The 26,248-nt window shown below is 42.6% G+C and overlaps 1 protein-coding gene across 1 annotated transcript; it reads right to left on the bottom strand.

Moving 5' to 3' along the window:
* Positions 1-1,434: 1,434 nt before the first annotated feature.
* LOC133369746 (cytochrome P450 1A5-like) lies at positions 1,435-18,016 on the bottom strand. Its single transcript, XM_061595253.1, has 7 exons — positions 17,909-18,016; positions 12,866-13,718; positions 10,930-11,056; positions 6,269-6,358; positions 6,049-6,172; positions 4,107-4,193; positions 1,435-2,655 (listed from the first exon to the last, which is right to left on the bottom strand). Exons 2-7 carry the CDS (start codon positions 13,697-13,699, stop codon positions 2,367-2,369), a joined length of 1,551 nt encoding a protein of 516 aa, XP_061451237.1. The 5' UTR covers positions 13,700-13,718; positions 17,909-18,016; the 3' UTR covers positions 1,435-2,366.
* Positions 18,017-26,248: the final 8,232 nt, after the last annotated feature.

Genomic DNA, 26,248 nt, shown 5'->3' with positions numbered 1-26,248 from the left:
GAGTTCAGGACTAAGTTTTTTAAGGTTTTGTTTTAAAGTGAGCTTATGCGAAGCATCAGAATGGCATGGGGATATTTTCAATTTAAGATTGTGGAATGTGAAAATTCCATGCTGGCAACTACTCTTGTGGCTGTATAATAAATCTTTCAATGTACCAAATGCCAGTGATGTACAAAAGTATTATATACAGTCAAGAAACAAGCAGGTGTAAAAGGTAGAGGGATCCTTTATTTCATGCTCCCAGAATTGCATCCAACAATGTGGTAACAGTAGAGGTAATACCAGAGCTATTTTGTACAGCCTCCTTCACCTTGTGCAGCAGACTGGACCTGGCAACCACTGGGAATGGTAATTATCTTCCTTGCAGTTGCTTTACATCCCTTACATAGATGGAACCTTTTGCTTGCAAAGTGGATGCTCTGCTACTGAGCTACATGGTCCTTCCCTACTAGATGATTAACTCTCTCCATCTTGCCTCTTCAGATCTGTTGAAATTCTTGACCAGCCCAAGGAAGCTTCATTTATCCACTGCCTCCTGTCCTCTTTCCAAACCAACATTAACATTTGCCATATCAATAGCTTGCTGCAGAAGCTAAGCCTGTTCAGTGATGCATATAGCTTTGTTTTGGCAAATATTTTGCATGTTGAAGAATTCAGTGCTTATCACCCAAAATAGGAGAATCTCAAGATGCGGTTGCCCCATACAAAAAGGAGTATTTCAAGCAATGTAACTTCATGTTGAAATAAATTTGCATTCTAATTATGGCAAGAGGTAACTGGTATAAGACACATGCCTACTTACTGTAGACATTTAATCTTAAGATTTAGAGATTTGCCAAAGACATAGAAGAAACCCTACTGTAACACACAGAAGATGAACAGGAATTGTGCCCATAGGAATTGTGAACCTCATCTCTTGCAATGTTTAAAAAGGCTTTATAGACTTATCTTATATAGTAGGTAATATATACTGAGGCTTTTGTGCTATTGGTCCTTAGATTTTAACATTTGATAAAATAGCAAAGCATTGATTTATGAAACAATTTTCTTATATTGTCTTTTATATTTTGGGATGTTTGAAAAATCTTCCAGTACAGTAAGGCCCTGCTTATACGGCGGGTTCCGTTCCAGACCCCCGCCGTAAAGCAGAACCCCATTGACTTTAATGGGCCGCGTCGTGCGAAAATGGTGCAAAACGTCGCAAAAGGGGGAAAAACCCTTTAAAATGGAAAACGAAAGCCACCATATCAGCAGAACACCTTAAAGCGGAACGCTGTAAAGCAGGGCCCTACTGTATGTTGAATTGTTTTACTACGTGGGGTGTAAATACAATAAAATTTGATTGTGTCCGAGTTGCTTTGTAACGCCTTTAAAATTCTCAACAGGTTTTGCCTTAAGTCTGATCAACTAAAAATTAATTTCAAGCCCTTAAAGTCTAACAGAAAGCCATTTTTATTTATACATCATCATTGCTATACGTCACACTTTACAGGTAGTCCCTAGTCCCTGCCTAGTGGTTTGCAGAGACCTTAATTATTCCTCATACCCAAACTAAAGAGAAGTTAATGAGGTTAGACCACAGTCTTCACAGTAACAGTGGTTCCAGAGGAGGGATTTAAAAGAGGAGACACCCTCTAGATGTTCTTGGAGTTGGTTCCCTATCCGTCTCTTACGTCTGGAAGACTGGCATTTTAGTCATTTGAAACTCCTTTACTATGTAGCTTCCCAACTTCTGTTTTCATGATTATTAAAAATATGAACATGCTTTATGAAGCATAGCTTGCATTTAGCAAATACAAGTGAGACCTGCAACAAAATGTTGCAGTGTAGAGGGCTCCTTTCTGATATGCCAGCCAGCCTGCAGTGGTTGCTTTTAAGGATGCTTCCATTCCATTTTGCCCTCCTAGTTTATCAATATACTGTCAATTTTAAGTGATTACTAAGCCTGCTCAGTTCTCATTTGGTTATTTGTGGATCCCTTAGGGTATGTGCGTAGAACCTTTGGCTCTCCCCTGGCCACTGGCCATGCTTGCTGGGAGTTGTAGTTCAGCATCACCTGGGGGGCCAAAGGTTTCCCAACCATGCCTTAGGCACTTTCCTAAAAAAAAAAAATTCTACAAACCTCATGTTCTCCCCAAGCTTACCCATTTCTCCCCTCCTGTGCACAGATAGTCCCATTTTGCTATAAAGGTATCCACATTCAGAGAATTAGGGCATATATATGTACACACACAGATATATATATATATATAGAGAGAGAGAGAGAGAGACATACTTGCATGCAGTGAGCTAATTACAATGTTCTGGTGTAGCAAAAGTGTAAGTCTGGTGTGCTCCTAGTCTTTGCTCGCTCCATCTATCTCCAGTTAGAAACGCTGTTTGATCTGGAAATGTTCACACTTCTTGTGTTTCATTGTGAGTCCATACTGGGGAGTTATGTCCACCGACTCTCCATGACACACACTCAATTCCAGCTTCTGGACAAGGATGGTCAAGAAAAGAAAGACTTCGCCCTTGCCAATATTCTCTCCAATGCACCTCCTTTTGCCCAAGCCGAATGTCAGAACCTTTTCACTCTCAACTCTGTTTACTCCAGTCCCATCAACGGTAAGAAACCGTTCTGGCTTAAAAGTAGAAGGATCTTGCCAAAGCTGCCTGGAAAAAAAAAAAGCAATGAACATACATTTTAGACCTGCCATTTCACATGAGGTTAGACTGGGGTTAGGAGAAAGCTAGTGTTCCTATTCAGAACATCTGAACTGGTACAACTGGAAATTCCCATCAACTCTTGGAAAAAGTTACCACAAGGGTTGGGAACCTTTTTCAGCCCAAGGACCGCTTTCCCTTCTGGACAAGCTGCGGAGGGCCACATCCTTGTGGCAGGAAGGGGCAGAGGCATGAGTATAAATTTTACAATTCTACAGTAGGCTAGTTTCTACACAAACACACCCCTCTCTCTCCAGACTAATGAGGCATTATCAGAGTTCAAGGACACATTCCACTTGGAGTGAGGGCTGGGGAAGAATGCAGAGGGCCAGACAGAGGCCTGAAGAGCTATGTTTGGCCCATGGGCCTGAGGTTCCCTACTGCTGAGTTACAGTACATTCCCTTCCATTCATAGCCAGGTTATCTTTGGGGTGTAGATTTTGCACTGAGAATCAAAGCCCATTATTTGGGGGCAGAAGGAATACTGTAACTCTTAAGGCCATGCTACACATTGCCCCATGATGCCCTGGCAGGGAGTTATACCCCATGTAGCCTCTCCTATTTGTAAGGAGTCCTCTACTGCTTTAACCCTCCTAATAGGTAAGTTTTTGGGGTGGGCGGGGATTGAGGAAAGGTAGTAAGACAGGGCACAGCACCAAGATCCCATAATATGGCACTGTACTGCTTCTGGCATAAGATGTTTTGGCCCTTGCAATAAATCCAGTGGGTTGTATCCAGTGCGAGTCCTGCTCAGAGCAGACCCATTGAAATTAATGGGCACTTCAGCCTTAAGGCCCTTAATTGCAGTGGGTCTATTCTGAGTAGAGCACGACACAATCCAATTTTTTTTTATTGAATTTGTTAGTCACTTTTCTACAGATATGTGCACTCAAAGCTACTTTACAGTTAATAAAAAGTTAAAATTAAAAAGTAAAGGATTAAAAAAATATTTAAAAAGTTAAAAACAAAAGTGTACATAAGGTAGTGGAGCAACCCTTCTTAGGAAGACCACACAACAGAAGCCCTCCAAAAGCCTTCGAAAGTTAAGAATCCAAATGCCTGGGATAAATATTTTTCAATGGCAGCCTTATATTTTGCCCAATAAGGGGAAAGTTCTAAATAAAACTAGATCATTGACAAAATTTGATGCCTTGCAGTTGTGCTTCCAAACCAGTCATCCAAAGCAGGCTAAACTTCCTGATGGTGAGTACCCTATGCCCACATAAGCACAGACTTTTGCACAGCGAGTATGCACAACACATTGGCTGACGGGCCTTTATCTCAAAGTCAGCACAGATGTAGACCTGCTACTATGTGTAAAATAAGCTTTTTGGTGGGTAGCTGTGATGTCAGTAAAGCTTCCTGGGGACCTTTATAAAGCTGGTTCTAGAGATACTTACGGATCATGGTTGACTTGCCACTGGTTGACAAAAACGCAGAGATCCTTAGGGATGTAGTAGCCGCTCAGTGAGGTGTCCCTGGTTGTGCTACAAGGAGGGGAAACCACACACTATTTATACAGGCAATTATGAATACAGGCACAAGTAGCTGCAAGCATTTCATTTTTAGTACAGGTGGCATGTGTTGAACATAAGAATGGCTGCAATCTGAACAAGTTATCTATCTGGAATTATGTCCTTTCAATGAGACTTATTTCCAAGTAAGATGATTTAGGAAATTTGAAATCACAAAAGATAAGAGGACATCAAACATTTAGGAGACATGGCAGATTTATGAGCTGCTGTCTGTTGCTGTTAATGGATCATATTTTCAGCTACTAATGGTGCAATCCAGTACATATCTGTTCAACTTCCCATCAACTTCAATGGATTTCACTCCCAGTCCCAGGTAAATGGGTATAGGGTTGTAGCTGTAGACATCTCAGGGTGCTACTGGGAAATTCTTAATTGCAGGAACTGCCTAAAGGAGGGCTAGAATTAAACACAGCTGTTTTTAGTGCCAATGGGGTTCTCCATGCAAAATGGCACAAAAGTGACTAGTCCTTATCAAAGAGATCTTACAGGATACCATCCAAGCCCAAGGTCAAGACAGAGGGCAAAATCTAATAGTGACTGCTGGCAACAGTGGAGGTGCCAAGCCTGGCATCAGCACCCAGCAACTTTGGGCACCAGATAAACTGCTGTTTATTAAACTGTTATTCCCTCTCCCTAGGGGCCTCGGGGAATTGTAGTTTCAGGGAGGGCAAGCAGGCATACAAAGCAGACTTATGCGAAGTTTGGGGCCATCTAGCTCAGTATGGTTTACAGTGTATCTTTACCTGCCCCATGTCATATATGACATCAGGTGTGGAGCAGGTGGGTGTGGCTTGGCCAAATTAGGCCTGCAAGCTAGCGCTTCCCCACTAGCGATTGACACTAACTGGCAACAGTAATCCAGGGTTTCAGACAGGAGTCTTGGAAGTACCATGAACTGAACCCAGGACCACATTCAAAACTTTTGTTGTACCATTGAGCGATGGCCTTTTACCAAAATTATCTCCAACAATGCAGTACTATGCCCATCTACTCTGAAGTAAGTCTTACCAAGTTCAGTGGAGCTTACTCTCAGGTAAATGTTTCTAGGATTGCAGCCTAACTGAACTATCTACACTCTCACTAGACTACAATTACCTAGGAAGATGATTTATGCAGTCAGTCCATTCATCCATCTAGCTCAGTGTTGTCTACACTGACTGTCAGTGGCTCCCCAGGGTGCCAGACGGGACATTCCCAGCCCTATCCGGAGATACTAGGGACTGGTATCTGGGGCCTTCTGATGCTCTACCACTGAGCTACAGCCTTTCCTATATTCCTTGGATTCTCTGAAGTAGGTGTAGGGATCACATTGGCCCTCCAGATGTTGCTGAACTGAAACTCCCATTATTCCTGGCCATGCTGGCTAGCGTTGATGCGAATTGTAGTTCAGCGACACCTAGAGGGCCAAAGGTTCCTCAGATCCATTTTGAAGGAACTGAATAGAACAGATATTACTCTGAACCATGGATTTACCCTGGCTTAGTTGCAGTAAGGATGCTCTATCATGCTGTTCAAACCTTGCTGAAGACAAAGCCTATGTGGAAGCATTTCACCACACCCTGCAGTGTACAGATACTGGGGAAGGAAATGTACTTTGCACCTTCTCAGGGGCACTGATCAAATCAAATATTCCAAAGCTGAGCCATGGCCCTGAGAAACAGATGCCACTGCAGATTCTTGGGAGATCCAGATACAAATTAACTAGTAAGCTATGGCAGAGTTTATTACCATCCTGCTTGATCACACTAACTTCTGACTACCAGGCCTAAGCTGTCACATGGCCAGTCCAGCTTTGTACAAGCCTTACCAGTGAGGGATTGTGAAGGGCAGGAAGGTGGAATGCCTGAACATTTCCAGGATAAAAGCTTCTGTGTATGGCAACATGGAACGATCTGACAATGTGGGCTTCCGTTCTCTGCCAATTGTTTGGTCTGCAGATCAGGAGAAAGACAGAAAAGAGGTTGATTCAGATCCAGTCTTCGGAAAGGACATTTTGAAACTCTTGAATTAGGAGTGTCTGGATTTACCTATTTCTTCCTGAATTTTCTTCTGGATTTCTGGGTAAGTCACCAGATACATGAGGGACCAAGACAAAGCAGTGGTGACGGTGTCAAAACCTAGACGGACACAAAGGGGGAAACCATTCAATGTTAGGTGCGGAGCTGTGAATGTTAATGCAACACATTGCCTTTCAAGGATCAGGGTTAAGTCAGTATTTTATTTATTTATTTAACAAAATGTATATATTGCCCAATTGTGAAAAACCTGTACAATTTACAAAAAACATTAAAATTATCAATAAAAACAGTTAAAAACAAGTAAAAACATTTTGAAAAACAAACACAACAGTGGACTAAAAAGAGATTAAAATACATCAGCATCTATATGTCTAGATAGGCTTGCCTAAACAAAAACATTTTAAGTAGAAAAGAGTACAGCGAAGGCACCTGCCTAATGTCAATAGGCAGGGAGTTCCAAAGCACTAAAAGACTGATTTCTTCCAAGTGCGGAACAAGTATTATGCAACACCTGTAACAATGCCAGTTCTGCAGTTGATGGTCTTAGATCACAATTTCAAGATTTAATTCTCTGTTTTAGGGTACCTGTGAATGCTCAACTGGATGGACAGAAAAGACAATCTAAAACTTAAGAACTTCAGTGACACAGCAATTCTGAAAAGTGTTGATTCTTTCTATGGGAAGACAGAATGGTGTGTATGCCTGTATGTATGTGAATATGTATATATAAATGCACATACATATACACATACACACACTTGTATCCAAGGTGGTACTAAGTTAAAGTCACTTATTGGTCTATCTGTTCTGCTGGCAAAATGCTTTGTGCCCGTGGAAATGTTGCGCAAGAGAATGCTGAAGCAAGTTGCTGGTAACTTTGCAAATCTGTTCTGCAATGAGTTTCTGCTAGCACATCTGTTGCCTTGATTCCTCTGTTGCGCAGAATTAAAACTCACCTGTCCGCTAGCACAAGAACCTTGTGCTAATGGAAAGACGTCATCAGACACAACCCATGGTTTTGGGGTGTCGTGGCGTATTGCACATCATACTGGATAATGTTTCTGGCAGCTGACATTTCCATTCAATACATACATTCCAAGTATCTAAAGGACCCCCTTCTCCCATATCAACCTGCACACGCATTGGAAGACCTATTTTGGCTTTTCCCACCTTTAGAAATGTTTGGCGGGGAGGGCACCAGGGACAGGCATCTGTGGTGGCACCTCAAATATGGAATACAAAGACAAATCTATATTGCAACTACTTTATCACCTTCTAGAATCAGGTGAAACAATTCTAACCTTTAGTAGTATTTAATTATAAATCGCTAGATTTATAGCCCTAATACTGATGTGAATAACCACTTAATACTCATGCAAAGGAAATTCACTTGATTGGAGCATCCATCAAAATGTTTCTTTATCTCCGTTTCTTACATGTAAACCATAAAGGGACCTGTCAAAGACTTTGACAAAGTTTTAACGTGGCTGGGATGTGCTTTGTTTGAGTGGAAAGGCCTTGATTAAGTGCCAAATGTTTTGAGCTTACTGTCAATTTATTATTATTTATTTATTGCATTTATATACCACCTCCTAGCTGAAGCTCCCTGGGCAGTTTACAACAATTAAAAACATTAAAAACAAGTATTCAAATTTAAACCCTACCAAATTAAAACCCATAAAAACCAATAGGTAAGTTAAAACACATGCTATTCAAATACTGTTAAAAAAATGTCTGGGAGAAGAGGGAAGTCTTTTTTTTTTTCCTTAATTTTTTTATTCAAAGTTTCAAAAAACAAAACAAAACAAAACCAAATTAATAACTAATACAATAAAATAAAATGTTGACTTCCGATTTGTCGCAGATCAGTTATAGGTCTATAATATATAACAAACCTGTCTCTTAATATATTACAAAACCACTTTCCTCCAGTAGTTATCTTAATTAATCATCAAATCTCATTAACATCACTTTATTCTTTCTGCAAAAAGTCAAAGAGAGGTTTCCAGTCCTTGAGAAATATATCCACTGATTTTTCTCCAAAAAAACATGTCGATTAATTCATCTCATCAAGTCTGCTAGGTCCAGTAATTTCAATAGCCATTCTTCCATTATCAGTGTTAATTCCATCTTCCATCCTTGCATCCATAATAATCTTGCTGTCATAGTCATATAATAAGAGTCTGATGGGAATTTCCTTCCTCACAAATATTTCCTTGCCATCAATTCTGAATGTGTTACTGAAATGTTGTTGTAAAGTCATATCTCTGTTCCTCTTTTTTACGAAATGCACTAGCACATCTCTTGAGAGTTTTTCCATTGTCACATATCTGTAATTAATTCTATAAATTTTCTCTATTTCAAGCTCCATCACATCATTCCAGTCCAGAAATTTTTTCGAAACATTGATAGCTTTATCTCTGATATCTTCATCAATTTCTTCAGGGACAACGCTGAATTCCAAACAGTAATCTTTATCTCTAAGGTCCATAAACTCCAAATCTTTTTCCAGTTCCACATTTGATATATCTGTTCCAATCTCCAGAATTTGCATCTTCCCTTTAATTTTTCTTTCTTCTTCTATTGCTTGTCTAGTTATATGTTTGATCTCATCAACCTCCTCTCTCATAAAATCCCCTATTTCTTTCAGCTCCTGCTTCATTTTGCCAAATTCAATTTTCATCTCTTGTTTGCCATGTCTAAGTTCTTGTTTCGTTATCTCAATCTCATCCATTATTTTCTGAAACATATTTACTTCCAGGGTCTCAGCCACTTTCTTAATTGTCATTTTTAAAACCAAGAAGGAAAAAAACCCTTCAATTTCCAATATAGCACTATTCCCAAGCAAAGAGCAATTTATTTCTTTTTCCAGCAACAAAGGAGTTAATATTCCAAACCTGATGACATCATAATGTAGACAGCACAAACTGCCTTATCTCTTATGTGTCCAAGAATGCAAAACAAATTTAGTTCACAGCATCCAAATAGTTAGTGGCATAAAGAACAAGCAGATTCGTCAAAATGAAGTAGACCAGAAAAAATAGTCCCAGACATATAATACGCAAAAGTTCATATAAATCAAAATTTTTCTCCTCAGATTAGATATCTCTCATCCGTTTGTATCTTTATAATTCTCAATTCCAGGCCAGCTTTTTGCAATAAAAACAAAGATAAGCTATTTCGATTTCCTTCCGCCTTAATTCCGTGTATAAAAGAGAAAAGTTATAACTCACCCAGGGATTCTTTACTGCTGATTCTTTTAACAAATATTTTACTGCAACAATTTAAGCCAAATGATAAGGATAGAAAGAAGAATGCTTGCCTGTTAAAATCTGTTTTTCTTTGAAGAAAAGAAAAACGTCTCGCTTAATCAGTTTGAGCTTGCTTGAAATTCCTTGGCTCCGTCCGACGTTGCTGGCTGGTCCTTCGTTCATAGGCAATCCTAATGAATTCAAGTCCCCCAACAAACACAACGAAGCTTGTGGATGATCTCTTCGTTTCTCTCTTGCCTGGGAGAAAGTTTTTACCAGTCAAAAAAAACCTTTTGACTGGTTTTAAAACTGAAAAAGCTTCCTCTGAGACGAGAGCTCGTCTCAGAGGCAGGCACAAGCGAAGCAATCCTTCCCGGAAGTTGGAGAAGAGGAAAGTCTTGACCTGGTGCTGAGAAGATAACAATGCTGGCGCCAGGCTAACCACCAAATATTGTCTGGTAAGGACCACTTTAGTAAGGTTCAAAGTGAAGTTGGAGAAGCCTGCTCAGGCAACACGTGTCAGAACGGCAGCACACAGAAGAACTGCAAAAGCATTAGCAACATTTCAGTGGAAGAAGGTTTTACATGTCTCTAGGTAATGCGCAGGGAGTGTGTGGCCCTCCAGATGTTGCTGAACGACAACTCCCATCAGCCCCAGCAAGCATGTCCAATGGTCAGGGATGATGGAAATTGTTGCTCAGCAACATGTGGGGGGCCAAAAGCTCCCCATACCTGCTCTAGGTTCTATGTAGGACAGTAGCAAGGCAAGACTGTCCTTCACAGAATAGATCAGAGATCTGAAGCTACAATTTATCACTCTTGTATTTGGTGAATTGATGTGAACAGCATATCAGATGATATAATCGATGGTGGCAACCATTTGTTGTCTTAGAAGCAGCTGACTGCTCTAAAAGGATTAAGACAAATTATGGAGGATAAGGCTGTTAGTGACTACTAGCCACGAAGGCTATATTCTACCTCCACTGCTGTAGGCAGTATGCCTCTTGAATGCCAGTTTTTGGGATCACAAGTAGAGAGAATGCTATTGTGCTCATGCCCTGCTTGCAAGTTTCCCATAGGCATCTGGTTGGTCACTGTGAGGACAGGATGCTGGACTAGATGGACCATTGGCCTGATCCAGCAGGTTCTTATCTTTTGAGTGGAGGCTTATATTTGTGTCTCGTAGTCCAACACTCTAGCCCCTACGCTGCACTGGCAATTAATAGATAGTTCTGTCCTCTGTTCATTACATATGCTACTGATTGTGAAGGGCACGTGCAAATAGGATGCAGGAATAGGTGGGTCTTTGGCCTGATCCAGCAGGGCTCTTCTTATATTAAGCAGGGTGCACCGTATTTGCAATGGGATGTATTGGGAGGGGGACAGTCAAACTGTTCTCTTTAATTAGCAGATTCTTACCAGCTCCGAAAAGATCTCCAACAATATTGACAATCTTCTGATCCGATTGCTGGACGTTTGCATTCTCGTCCAGCTTTTCATCCTGGAAGTGGTCAATCAGGGAGTCGGTAATGTCTCGGATGTTGTCCTGAAATACAAACCCAGAGGATGACTGTGGTGCCCAATTCCAGAACACTAATTCTCAAATCACATACTACAAGAGCCAGTCCCACCAAGACAGAAAGACATATGAAGCTGCCTAATATCAGGTCAGGCTACTTGTCTATCTAGTCCAATTAGGCAATACTGGCTGGAAACAGCTTTCCAAGGTATCAGGAAAAGGTGTCTCCCATCACCTGCTACCTGGGGATCACCAAGGATTGACCCTGGGATATTCTGCATGTAAGACATATGCTCTACCAACTACAAATGCAAGAGCTCATTTTAGCTTTCCTGTTTGCAACATGCTAAATTAAGACTCATAACACAGCAACCATTGCAGACTTCTGCTCAGTGCCTAGATGGGAGACCATCTGGGAACCCTATATACACCACCTTGAGGTGGACTATAAATCAGACATGAGAATATGCATTAAATGGCATACCATGTTACCCATTCTGTACAGACCAATTGTACAGGAACTAAATGCCTTTCTTGCAAGTGTTCAGCCACAAGTCTAATAGCAATCCAGTGTTTCTGCTGTGTGAACATCAAATCCACACTGGCAAATGCAATCTTTTAAATTGGGTAGGCAACATGGTGCCCTCCAGATGTTGCTGGACTGCAACAGTCATGCTCTGGTCTGATGCTAGATCCCACAGAGAAAGCGGTAAGGCAGGTCAAAGACTGCTGGATCATAGATAGCTCTGTGTGAGCAACTTGTTCCAACAAAGGTTGAGAGCAGCATGAAGCCTTTTAAGCCTCTGTCCCCAGAGTCCAGACTACCTCCTCTAGGCTCCATCCCCTTGTACAGAGCTTCAGGGACTTAAAGGGCCAACCCAGTGGCCTGAAGGTGGACATGCCTCCCCCGTTCCATAGCCTCCCTCCTGGTGCACTCCCTGCACCACTGAACTGGTGATGTGCCATGGGAGGCATCTGGTTCTTCAGGTTCAAGGGAAGGTGCCTGTGAGGGTCTGGACTCCATCCCTATAGGCTGTGGTGGTTGATTGGGGGGGGGTTCCCTCTGGGGCTATCCCCAATAGATGTAGGTGCACTGATTTTCCTATGTTCAGCAGTCATCTCTGAGCCCTAAATCTGACTCAGCTCCCCATTTGGTACCCTGGCAGTCTCTAACTCCATGTCCAGATCACTGATAGATTCAGGGGTCATGACAACAACATCTGAAGGTAACCATGTTGCCTAGCCCTGCAGTGAGTTATGGGCAAGCAAGGAATTATTGCAGCCCCTTGTCAGTCTTCTATCATGACAGCCAGTGTGGTGTAATGCACTATTCTTCCACCTTGGGTCCCCATATGTTGTTGGACTACAACTTCCATCATTCTTGGCCATTGGCTAAGCTGGCTGGGGCTGATGGGAGCTGTAGTTTGACATCATCTGGAGACCTAAGGTTGAATAACAGTGGTGTAGTGGTTAGGGTGTTAGACTAGGACCTGGGAGGCTCGAGTTCAAATCCCCACTCAGCCATGAAGCTCACTGGGTGACCTTGGGCCAGTTATTGCCTCTCAGCCTAACCTACCTCACAGGGTTATTGTGGGGATTAAATGAGGAGGGGGAGAACCATGTACACCACTTTATTTATTTATTAAATTTATATCCCGCCCTTCCTCCCAGTAGGAGCCCAGGGCAGCATGAGAAAAGGAGGAATATGTAATAATGATGATGGTGATGATGGCGGCTATGGTTTGTTTGTCCAAGCTACAAGTGTACAAAGAAAATAGCCAAGAAACACATGCTAGGAATTATGGAGGAAACACTGAGTGATTAACACATACACACCTTGTCAAAGCTCACATAATGATCCTTAACAATCTTCTGCACAAATGTAGTGAACCTCCGGTTTAGATCCTTGAAGGCCTTCATGGTGCAGCTGGGAAGATACTGGAGGACAGGAATGAAGTCAGCAGGGTTCCCAGAAGCGGCCGCCTCTCCAAACTCCTTGTTCAGGTTCACTATACTGAGCAGCTCCTGGTCTTCATGGCTGTAGCGTTTACCGAAACACATGGCACAGATGACATTGGCCACAGAGACCACCAGATACCGGTAAGGGTCAAAGCTCTTCTTCTCCTTCATCAGCTCCTGGAACTTCATTACCAAATAGTCTGCTTCTTTGGACACATGCTCTTCCAACAGGCAAGTGGATGATGTTGGCCTGACTGAAACCGAGAAGGTCTTCAGGGCATTCTGGGTCAGCTTTCTGCGGGCACGCCATACTTCCCCAGAATCCCTACCAAAGGTCAGAGTCTGGCCATCTCCAATGCACCGGAAGCTGTAGAGATCGGGGCGCCCCAAGAAGTCATCTCCTTGCTTCGTCAAGGCTTGCTTGATGGTTTCCAGCCCGCTCAGCACCAGCACCGGTCTTGTGCCGAGATGGATTTGCATCACATCTCCATATTTTTGGCTCATCCGAGTCAACGCCAGATGGGGGTTCTTCCCCAGCTCTAGGATGTTGCCGATGAGCGGGTAGTTCCTTGGTCCTGGGAGTCTCTTTAGCCCCTGTGGGATCTGCTGCCAGAAGGATTTGAGGACAACCAGGAGCAGACAGGAAAGAGCAAAGGCAAGGAGGATTTCTGTGGATGACATGTTTTGGCTACCCAGCAATACAGCATTCATCTTCCCAGATTTAAGTATCCTAATATAACAAAGCAAGCAGAGACAGAGACAGAAACAGCGTTGCGAGTAAGAAATGGGACAAAGCATTATCCAATAGTGATAGCAAAATCATAACGCCAATCAGCACATTTTTAACACTGAAAAAGTTCAGTTGTCTGCATTAGAACTTGCTTTTTGGCCTCAGTCAAAAACCTCAAAACAGAACTGTCGGGATGAGTGACATTTACAATGCAATCTTATTCTCAGAAGTAGGTCCCATTTGGTTCAGGTGGGACCCATTTGCACCACACGGTATCATACCACTTTAAACAGTCATGGGTGCCCCTAAAGAATCCTGGGAGCTGTAGTTTGTAACAGGTCTTGAGAGTTATTAGGAGATCCCTATTCCCTTCACAAAGCAACAGTTCCCAGAGTTCCCTGGGAAAAGAAATTGACTGTTAAACCACATTGGGAATTATAGCTTTGTGAGAGGTATAGGAGTCTCCCAACAATTCTCAGCACCCTTTTTGAACTACAGTTCCCCAGATTCTTTGGGGGAAGACATTACTACTTAAAGTGGTGTGATACTGCTTTAAATGTATAGTGCAGATGGGAGTGCAGTCTTACATCTGTCTGTCAGTTGCTCCACCAATTTCCTCCCAGTTTTGCTAATTATCAATGTACCCTGGAAAACTAGACCAAAATACACTTTAGTAAAAGAGGACATTTGTTGCTGACTTAATGCAGCCAACATGTTCCCATCCATATTGACATTAATTTATGGGTTTCTTTTTTCTTGACAGAAAATATTATACATAGGAGACAGAATTTATATGCAACTTGTATGTGGACAATCATGTGTAACCAGTTGGTGTGCGGTATATAAAGGATTGCATAATGTAGATGGGCAGGGAAGCCACAGTCAACAGCCACTTCTCGGTGCACGTGTGTAGAATGTACATGTATCAACATAGCTGTCCCTGTCTTTTGGTCCCTTTTTAATATCTGACTGGTGGATACCAAGAACAGGGCCTTCTCAGTGATGGCATCCCAGTGGGAGATCCCAGTGGGAGATCCCAGTGGGAGATCCAAGCAGGCTCCTGGTTTTAGACAGGTATCAAAACCCTTTTTGTTCCCAAAGACATTTTATAATTGATTCTGTTGTTCATAGAGCATATGTTGGATTTTTTTAGCAGCTGTATTTGATATGTTTTAATGTCTCTTTATTTGTTCAGATTTTATTATTTAAAGCTCTTTTGAAAACTGATAAGTGAGATATAAATAATTTACATAGATAAATGTGGATTTGCCTGTTAATTCCTACAGGGAATTTCATATAGAAAATTGTAATAATGTGGAAGAGGTGACTCTGGGCTGAACAGCTGTGATTGCAACATTGTGAAAAATGTCTACATAGTCTGGAATCTGGATTAACCCACAATATGCTATGCTGGAACAAGATAAGCATTTATCCATTCCTAAAATTGCTTTTAACCCAAGCAATTCTTCTTTAAAAGGGAGACTCAAACACAAGCCTAATTCATTTGATCAGTTTGTGTCCTTTGACTATCAACACACACGTGTGTGCGCGCATGCACACAAGAAGAAATGATTCATTCTATAGAAGAAGTCTACAAGAAGACTGGCCTTCTGAATGGCTAAATAAACAATTTGATTACAAGCCAACACCTCTTGAATAGACCTTAGCTTGCTCAACTCTTGACCTACAACTAAGCATGTTTTGACCCATTTTGAAGAACATAATCCAGTGGTTCCAACGCTTCTTTTCTCCACGGAGCCCTTGAAAATTGCTGAGGCTGTTGGCCAATCACTTAATAATTTTCTGCCTCCTATAGCAATTGTAATGTGCTATGGTAGATGCTGTATGATTTTTAATTGTATCTTTACAGACATGCTGCAGACCACTTGAATGAAGCTCACAGATCACTGTTGGTCCATGGGCCACTGTTTGGGAACCCTGACATAAAGGTAACTTTGCATTCCAGTAGCTAGGAAAAGAGCTGAAATATATATATATACACACTCAAGTGGGATCTGCAAGTAAATGTTGCAGTGTATTTTCACCTTCTAAAAGACATGGCCTCTTCCAGGATACTCCACACAATTCCATTTACCTGATTTTCTGGCTTTTTCCAGCATTTGGTGCCAACTGAGCTTGCTGATCACCTCCCTCTTGTTTATCAGTGGCCCTAGTTTAGCTACATAGCCAGCATCTGCACTCACTACCCATGTTTGCTACTAGAAGGAAGTATATCTTTTTTTAAAAACAAAATTTCAGCTTTTGCCATTCAATTTTCTTTATTTCAATATGCATTTTAGAATGTCCCCCCCTTTTGTGTTACATTTCTTGAGTTTAGCAGGTGTCCAAGCTGTCAACTTGTCAAATACTAAACCATTCAACTAGCAAATATTGCCTAACATTGAAATCAAATATAATTGGATGCAGACATTTACTTAATTGGCTAATACAATGAATAGTCAGAGGATACCTGGTGAGCATTAAGTATCAACACCCCTGAGTAGCATTTCTAGGGGCAAACTTTTGGGCAGTGCAAACCGAAGCATATTGACTCAAATGTATGTCCCATTTAGCTTAAATGGAACTTACTTCCTAGGGTAGGATTGGGGAATTATGTACCTCTGGAGTTCGTTGGCCTCCATCAGCCCCAGACAGTGTGGGCAACTGTCAAGGATGATGGGAGTTACAGTCTCACAGTATCTGGATGGCAAAAGAGAATCCCTGTCCTAGGGTACGTTTAGGATTGCAGGCTCTAATGCAGGAATGGGGCCCTGCAGCCCTCCAGATGTTGCTGGACTACAACTCCCATAATCCCTGACCATTGGCCATTCTAGCTGGGACTGAAGGGAACTGGTGTCCAACAACATATAGAGGGCTGCAGGTTCCCCATCAGTGCTCTAAGAGGAAACCAACATCAAGAAGCTATACAGGGTACCAGTTCCTCACTCTCCCCCCTCTTGGACTGCCCACCCCTGCCTTGCTGGGAACAGGTTTGCTGAATGAGCAGATCAAACAAATTCCATTCACCATTCAAACCCCTTGGCAAGTTGCCTCCTTCTACATCTCTAAAAGGGGAACAACCACTGATAGCTTTTCCAGATGGCTTTAAAAACACTTTTTTTGTAAGCACTATGGTACTGCAAGGCCCTAATCCACACTTTCTATATCCCTCATAGGTTACCTCCCTCTGTGTGTGTGACACAGCAAGGCTATTTATTCCAGCACTGGAAAGTACCCAGAGCACACAAGGCACTGGGGGTGGGGGGTGGGAGGTAAACACAGGAAGCTGCCTTGCACTGGGTCAGAGCACTCTCCATCCAGCTCAGTACTGTCTACACTGAGTGGCAGCAGCTCTCTAGGGTTTCAGGCAGGAGTCTCTCCCAACCCTACCTGAAGATGCCAAGGATTGAACCTGGAAGCTTCTGCGTGCAAGGCAGATGCGCTACCCCTGCGCTATGACCCTTCCCATAGTTCAGTGGCAGAGTATCTGTCTTCTACACAGGGGTAGGAAGACACACATATGCGCACACACGCCCCAGATTCAAAATGGTAAAGGAGAATCTTAGTGCTCACCTAGGACTGTGATGTGTCAGCACCCAGCAGGTGTCCATGACAAAAATCACAATTCAGAACCATCACTTTGATAGCTGCAGATGGGAAGAAATAGCATTTTCCCACCAGGAGATGCAGCATTTAAAAAGGGCCCTTGGGAGTTTGCAAAAAGTATTACACAGTGTGATGAGGATCTCTTTTTTAAGGGGGGGGGAGAAGAGAGAGAGCAGGGGATACGGTGCTGAGAATCCCACATTGTAACCTAGAATCTTCTTTATTTGACACTTTTGCACAACCCCATTTAGACTTCTTACCCCACCTCTGCATCTGTAAGGGTTTACACGCACAGACAACATTTCAGTTTCTCAGCACGTTCCAATCCTAAATGAAAAAACTGAGCTTCAGCGCCACATGTAACCACTGTGGGTTAAAAATACCTAGCACCTTTTAATAAAGTCTCTTATCAATTGGTGTGCCGTGAGGATGCCTTGGAGAACACGTACATAGCGCACAACCAAAACAAAAAAAGACCTCCCTAGCTGCAGACACGCGTGCACGTACACACACACATCCAGGCATACAAGCAACGGTTGAAACGTCTGCAGAAACAACCGCAGGGACGTGAGGGCTACACTCACTTAGGAAAAGTTTGAGCCTGTCGTCGGCCTCGCTTCGTCTAGTCGCGCTTAGCCCAGAATGCCCACTTCGGCTCTTGCCGGCCTGAATTCCCTTTCTCCCGGCACGCTCCCTAGAATGCGATTGCTCTGCCCGCTTTATATGCACCTCCTCGGACCCGGATTGGCCGAGCGTCTTAGGTCACGTGGCGACAGTTTAACTAAAACTGGAGTTGCTCGTTCTTGTCTCTGAACAAGCGTCTTCCAGGGAACGGTGCGTGCGATCCTTTGCACGCTTATGCAGAGAAGTCCCCCCCCCCGACACACACACCCCTTCCCTAAGTAAACCCGTCCTAGCTGGGATTTGACATTCTGAGTAGGCACAATGCAGAGGATTGTGCTGTAAATCCTCCTTTCCCGTTTCCAGAACATTTTGAAGAACAATTAAAAATTCGAGATACTATATTTATTTATTGTAGCGACAGGCAAGCAAAGGGGGGAGGGAGTTCTGGCACACACATCGACTGTCCACCTTTGCCTTTGAACTGGGCGCTCCAGAAATGCAGAGGAAAATGTCGCTCAGCTGAGAAGCGGCTCCGATTCCTCCTGGATCCAGACCAGAGCGCCCGAAGCAGAAAGGTTCGGGGCGAAGGCAGAATTCCAGCTGGAACGTGACGAGGAGCGCAGGTGTCTGAGGCTTTCAACACATCTGCACTACATGTGGATTTCCATCTTAATATTGAGTTGCGTTTATTCCCTTGTGAGCGAAGCAAATTCACCCTTCCTCGGAAGAGCTGGGGCTGGGCAATGCCCGCTTTTAGCCTTACAACAACCCTGTAAGGTAGATTAGGCTGCGAAAGAGTGGGCCTAGTCCGCACAGAGTCCTTCGGGGGCTAGGAGAAGATTTGAACCAGGGATCTCCCTGGTAAAGGGCCAGCTAAAGATCACTCCCACAGTGAGTGGCTCAGGGGTTACGTGCCCTGCCACCTGTGCAGCCGTGGGCAAGCTGCATAGTCCCAAGGAGCCCAGCTGCCCCCCCCAGCTGTCAGTTGCGGACAAGGAAGGGGCTGGCTTGTACAGCTGTGACAAGCTGAGCAGACCCTAGCGAGCTGGGGAGGACTAGCCTCAGAGGGAGGCAAAGGTAAACCCCCTCTGAATACCGCTTACCATGAAAACCCTATTCATAGGGTCGCCATAAATCGGGATCGACTTGAAGGCAGTCCATTTCCATTTTTCATATACTGCTTAATCAGCAAAAAACTCCCCCCCCCATCAACCACTTGAAAATTGCTGATGGTCTTGTATTGCCTTCAAGTCAATTCCGTCTTATGGCAACCTTATGAACAGGGTTTTCTTGGTAAGCAGTATTCAGAGGGGGTTTACCATTGCCTTCCTCTGAGGCTGAGAGGCAGTGACTGGCCCAAGGTCACTGAGTGAACTTCATGGCTGTGTGGGGATTCGAACCCTGGTCTCCCAGGTCCGACCTAGCCCAACACTCTCTGACCACTTAGCGGACCACAATGATTTTTCTGCCTGTTCTAGTAATGGTGAAGCACTGTGCTAGGTGCCCTGCCATTTTTAATTGTATCTTTATTGCTTTTTTATTTTTATATTGTATTTTACTCTATTACAATATGCATTCTGTAGAATTCCAACTGTAATATGATAAAATACAATATAAGAAACCAAAGAAGCAACAAAAATACAATTAAAAATCAATATGAATGTTTAATTTAGACATGCCGAAGACCAACTGAAAGAAACTTGTGGACCACAGTGTGGGAACCCCTGCTCTAAGCCGTTTGCATAAAACAATCTAAAATATACATAATACAGATTAAAATAAATGTTTTTTTAAGTAGACATAACATTTATCAAGTAGATGAAATCAGCAGTTTTAAAACAAATATGCATAATAAAATTGAATCTCTGGGCAGGCTTGCCTAAACAAAAGCAACAAAAGGCTTGCTTGGAAGTTAGCCCCACTGAGTTCAATGAGGGTTACTCCCAATTATCAAGGAAGGTGTATAGGGTGGTAGTCCTGCAAAGTTTACAGCACAAGTCTATATTAATTTATTCAGATGTATGTTCCAAAGTGTTCAATAGAGCTTATGCCTAGGTGTGTACATAGAGGACTGCAACCTTGGTACTCAAGTGGTGGATCAGGACCCCTCCCCCAAAATGGGTCTTGTACTGATCTTGAAGTGGGTCACAACAGTAGCACAACCTATATTATTTTTATCATTCTTGAGAACTCCAACAAAACAACCACACCTTGGTGCAAGAAAAAAGATGGATATATTCAGATAAATAAGGTAAACTGAATTTAATGTTGCAGGTTAGGATTAAAGCAGAGTTCCGAGTCTCAAGAAGATAACTAAATCTGCATGATATGCAAGATGAGGGGATAGATTGAGGTGGTACAATTCTTACTGTACAGGTGAACTAACTAACCTCCTTAGAACTACAGCCAAGATAATCAGCTAAAAGTTCCCGAAGGATGCTTCCAGCCTGCAAAAATCAATGATCCTATGCATCTGCATATTTTGCTCAGAGTGCATGTGGCAAACATGCAACAAAATCAGTTTTTGATCCTGCATACTCTAGTTTACATGTGTGTGTGTCTGTGTGTGCATGTGTGTGGGCGGGCACACACGCATACACAACCCTGCTGCTAGATTAGGCAAAAAACCTGCTGGATCAGGCCAAAGGCCCATTAAGTCCAGCATCCTGTTCTCAGGATGCAACATCACTGTCCCCATTTGTGATTCCCAGCAACCAGCAGATTCAGGAGCATATTGCCTCCAACAGTAGAGGGCCAATACAGCCATAATTGGATTGTACATACAGCCGGATTGTCTTTTACCCTATGAAGCTGCCTTACACCCAACGTACACAGGGAGAGTGAACATAGCTAAATAGCAGAGCACATGCTTTCCACCCTGCCTCTGAACTCATCTTTTTTTTAATTGTGTTTTTAAATTGTTTTTGTGTTTTAAATTTGTATATTTGTTTTTATTGTTTTTAATTGCTGTAAACCGCCCAGAGAGCTTTGGCTATGGGGCGGTATATAAATGTAATAAATAAATCATGGCTAATGGCCATTGATAGCCTTAACCTTCATTATTTTTTTCTAATCCTCTTTTACAGTCATCCAAATTTTTATACAGTATTTTATCTGGGTTTTTTTGCAAACTGCCCTGGACACTTTGCTGAAGGTGTGTGTGTGTCTGTGTTTGTGTGTGTATGCATGCACGCACACACACTCAAGCAAATGGCGCTTAGAAGAGAGTGCTCAGAGATGAGTTAGCAAGCAGTGTGTGATCTTGAATATGAGATGTGAGGTGTAGCCTCTCCCCCTATTTAAATCCCTTTATATTAAATTGAAAATGAGCTAACAAATGGGTAAAGGCCATTTGAGTAGTCTGCTCAAAAAATCAATGGGGCAAGCTGCTTCTGCATGGAATGTCTCTCCATGCCCTCAGTGTCATTCTTAGCATAGCGCTGAAGCCTTCTTATGCCCATGAATTAGCTCCTATTGCTGAAATAATACCATAGATAGAACTTGCATATCGCCATGTAGGCTGTGCTTGTCCATGGTGCCAGGACAGCTCACACATTCAGCTACCGCTCATCAAGTGGACAATGGTCAAGTGTGGGTAAATCAAATGGATGTTACACAGAACCTGCAGCAGCTGCATTGGCTACCAGTTTGCTTCCAGGTACAATTCAAAAAGTGTTGGCCATTACTAAATGGCTAAATGGCTTAGTTGCCAGATACCTTAGGGATCACTTCCTCCCATCCCATCCCTTCCTCAATATCAGAAGGCCCTTCTCTGTGTCCCAACTAGGGTGGAGGCATGGCTGGTTGGGGCAAGAGACAGGACCTTCTTGGTGCCTGCACCCAGATTCTGGAATACTTTGCCCTGTGAAATGTAACTGTCCCATCTAGGACTGGCTCTACCATTAGGTACAGAGGCAATTGCCTTTGGCAGATGCTTGGCATAGCAGTGGCAACCCTCCTGCACCAGCTGTGCCTCCTGAGCTCCTTCTCTGGATCATTTCCCTCTGTTGGAGAGGAGATCTTTGTGTAACACAGACTTGTTGTGCAATTCTTATTTGTTAGTTTCTATACCATTTGATATAGTACTGCCATATGCTGATTATATTATTTTTTAAAAAACATTTTAATTGACTTTATAGATAAGAAAATCTACATCAATCATAGTCTCCCTTAGCGAGTACTGCATGGCATAATGAAAATTATAAAATAAATAGAAAACAACCCCCCACCCCTACCTCTTGCCGCAGATCACTGAACACAATAATTGTATGGTAGGAACCAAAAATACCGCAAGAAGATATGGGACATAAACAAGGGCTAACAATAAATATTTCAGTAATTAATACATAGTTTCAAAACAACACATGCAGACCATTAGGCATTCCAAATCCGAGCATAATAAGGTAGAGGCTATATATACTGATTATATTACTGTTACAGAGCCAGTGTGGCATAGTGGTTAAGGTGTTGGACTACGACCTGGGAGACCATGGTTTGAATCCCCACACAGCCATGAAACTCACTGGGTGACCTTGGGCCAGTCACTGCCTCTCAGCCTCATGAAAACCCTATTCATAGGGTCGTCATAAGTAGGCAGTACATTTACATTTATATTACTGTTAATATTTGATAGCACCAGAAAGGTTTCTCATATCTGACTTTGGTGTATCTGGTTTCACAAACTGATAGCAATTGATATGTGTTAATGATTAGTTTTTTAATTTTATAATGAATTTAAAATGTTCTAATGGCCATGCTATCAAAATGAATTATTGATCTGGATTATATTATGGGTTGTGTTCAATTTGAGAATACACCCATTGAAGTTAATGCACCTATGTTAGGCTGCAGTCCAATACACACTTACCTGGGAGTAAGTCCCATTGAACTCAATGGAGCTTACTTCTGAGTAGACATGTACTGGATTGCAGCGTTAGTGTTCTTTATTAACTTGAGTAGGTCTACTCTTAGGACTAGCCTTGACTGCCACCCTATGTTTCGAACTGAATTGACATTTAGACTGTTAGTTATGTGTTAACATGTTGTGAGCTGCTTTCTGTGCATTGATATGGAAAAGCTGTGTACAAATAGAATAAATAAATTGATAAGAATAAACTAACCTGCAGCAGCCCAGTGAGCTTCATAGATTATGTACGTGTTTACATGTTTATTATTTATGTGTTTGATTTTATTCTTGTAAGCCGCCCTGAGTGCCCTATTATAGGGTAGAAGGGTGGGATAGAAATATTTTAAATAAATAAATTAAATTAGCGCCCATCTTTGCCTCAAGCATCAAAACGTGGGTTTTTTTGCCATTTATGGCAGTTCTCTTTAATTCCTGCTGCCTTCTATTTTTATGAAGTAGGCAAAGTTTTATGTTTTTTTTTCACCATGGGCCCTGTGTCTTTCGGGATTATTTTGTACTGTTTTTATGAAATTGTAATTTGTATATGTTGCAACCAACCTCAAGTTGCATATTAATAAATAAATATGAGATTGTGTGTGTGGACCAAACCTTGATGAATAGCAGCTCTTATTTAAATTCTGTTTTCAGTGGTGTCCACGGGGTGTGTGGGTGGGATGAAGGAAAGTGAGGGGCGGGAGGCAAGCTTTGTCCCACAAGTTAATTTTTTCTGAAAGTGAATTAATGATATATTTCTTATTCACTCCCATGCTGAATATATTTCCCCTGAAGTAAGTCCTATGGATTCCCTCACACATGTTCAATCCCAGGCATCTCCCGGTAAGGCTAAGGAAGAACCCTCTCTGAACGCCTGGAGAGCTGTTGCCCTTTAGCAGGGACCAGAAGTTCTGAAACTGTGATCCATGAACTCCATTCAGGTGGTCTGTGGAAAGGTTGCAGACCAGTCAAGAACATCTATTTAAAACAGGGCCAGATTTATTGAATAGGCTAACAAGGCCCTGGTGTAGGGCCTGTGATTTTCATAAAACCCTCCTTATGCAGTCTCCTCCCCTTAAAAATGATTAATTAAAGGCATGACTGAGATTATTAAAATATGAATATATTTTGATTTGTAGAACAAAAAAACCTGTGCATTAAGTTGGTTGCTGAGACCACCAGCAATTTTCAAGTTTTCAATTCTCAAGCGGGGGGTGGGGTGGGGTAAAGTTTGAGATCAGCTAGTGTATCCCAGAGATATTCCGAGGTACTTAAAAGACTCAGGGCATAGGCTTACAATACAAAACTGCCTACAATGTGCTTATGCTAATGTATATGCATAGATGCCTCTGGGAAATTAAGATGGCAGTAGAAGCATTTTAAAACTTTTTTTAAGCTAAAAAGGAGGGGGACGTATGTTGTTTCGCACTGTCTGTTCTTGTTACCTGTTGTGCTGTAATAATTGCTAAAGACAAATTGAAATAAAATTAAAAGTGGAGTGGAGGAAAGAACAGGGCTGCATACACGGCGTACATTTAAAACACATGGCCCTTAAACTACAGGTCCCAGGATTCCCAGGGGAAGTCGTGCTTTAAATATTTGGTGTGTACATGGTCCACAAGATTATGTTGAGTCAGACTCTCAGGTCCATTTATTTCAGTATTTCTACACTGGCTGACAGTGGCCCTCTAGGGTTTCAGGCAGGGAACATTTCCAGCTGTACATGGCGATGTGGGGGGGTGGGGAGGATTGAACCTGGGAAACTTCTGCCTGCAAAGCAGATGTTCTACTGCTGTGCTACGGCCCTTCCTCAAGAATGCCTCTGCACCTGTTTCCCAACCTTTTTTTTAACGCATGCCCTCTTTTACCTAACATAAAAATCCCACTCCCTTTTCAAACCCTGGCTCCCCTTGTTATTTCATTTTGATTTTCAAAAGGATTGAAATACTGTGACTTTTAACTATAAATAAAATTTTGGGCTTAATAATAAAAAGGAATCAAGGTACTCATAATTGTTTAAAATATATTTATATATTCAAAAATTTACTTATATTGTACATATTTTGAGGGAACAGCACCCAATCATATACCCTCCTGGGGGGGGGCAAACCCCACCAGTTGATAAACACTGCTTCATACCGTGTGGATACTAAGTTAGACGGCATCCAATGGCGCAAAGCAGCCTCTTAGGCCTTCCAATTTGTTGAATGCAGGGTTTATTCTAACGTGCAGCTTAGACACATTTTGTGCAGTATGAAAAAAAAATGTGCAGTGTGAAATAAGTTTTTGTGCAGTTGAGCATATGGGATTTCATAAGGAGCTGTGTAGTTTCTAAGGCGAGCAAGCGGGTGGCGGCGTCCTGCCCGCAAACAACGAAATCGCGGCGGAGGTGAAAAGGTTATCGCCGCTGGCCGGCCGGCCGTCCCTCCAGCCCGGCTGGGGCCCAACCTCGAGTTAACGATTTGCCCGGCTTCGCGTGAGAAGCAGAAGCTGCGTGCATGGCTCGGCCTCGCTTCGTGGAAAAAACAAAATCTGGAAACGATCGGGAGGCAAAATGCCGGGAAAGGAGCGGTTCCTGAACTTCCCAGGAAGCGAGCAGGCATGGGTGGCGTGACAAGGGGGCCGGAGGTGGCACGGGAGGGGGCCAGATCGCCCGCGATGATTAGCAGGGATCATTAGCTTTAATGAGCGGGCGGCGGCGCTAGAAGGACTAGCACGGCCCGTGTAATGAAACGCCTACGGAGAGAGCGAGAGAGCGAGCTGGCGTGGCGCCCTCGGCGTAGGACTTCAGGGCAGGCGTCAGGGTCCCGCTTACCAGACTGAGCAGAATCTCTCCCCCCCACCCAATGCAGCAAGGCTTCCTTATTTATAAACCTTTCTAAAGAATGTTTTATTATTATTATTTTAGGCACATGTGTTTTTAAAACTTTGGCGGATTTTAGCTGTGTTTTATTCACAGTTTTATTCCAATAAATATGCATTGCTTGTAGCCACAGGCCATTGCAAATATTTGCAGTTTTATTATGTACACGGCTTAAAGACCTCTTTGGTTAAACAGCTCACAGATCTTTCTAAATAAAATGAATAAATTACATGCTGAAGCAGAAGAACATAAGAAGAGCCTGCTGGACCAGGCCAATGGCATGTCTAGTCCAGCATGCTGTTCTCGCAAGGGCTAACCAGATGCCCATGGGAAGCCTGCAAGAAGGACCTCTCCCTGCTTGTGATTCCCAGCAATGGGCAGAGGCTACAGTGAAAGCAGAACAAAGCCACTGTGGCTAGTAGCCATTGAAAGCATTATCCTCCATGAATTTGTACAGTCCTCTTTCACAGCCATCCAAACAAGACACATCACTTTATAAAGACACACACATACACACCTCTCTTAAAACCATTAAGT

Source organism: Rhineura floridana, chromosome 14 (genome assembly GCF_030035675.1).
Source record: "Rhineura floridana isolate rRhiFlo1 chromosome 14, rRhiFlo1.hap2, whole genome shotgun sequence".
Lineage (NCBI taxonomy): Eukaryota > Metazoa > Chordata > Lepidosauria > Squamata > Rhineuridae > Rhineura > Rhineura floridana.
The sequence above is the reverse complement of the archived record's forward strand: the minus strand, read 5'-3'. Positions and strand labels throughout refer to the sequence as shown.

Bases quoted from the DNA above. Each gene is read 5' to 3' on its own strand.
- LOC133369746 (XM_061595253.1), bottom strand. From the start codon at position 13,699: ATGAATGCTGTATTGCTGGGTAGCCAAAACATGTCATCCACAGAAATC. The intron at 11,057-12,865 runs GTGTGTATGTGT...TTTGTATTTCAG, and splicing joins ATTATGTGAGCTTTGACAAG to GACAACATCCGAGACATTAC. The intron at 4,194-6,048 runs GTAAGGCTTGTA...CCCTCCTTGTAG, and splicing joins CCCTTCACAATCCCTCACTG to CACAACCAGGGACACCTCAC.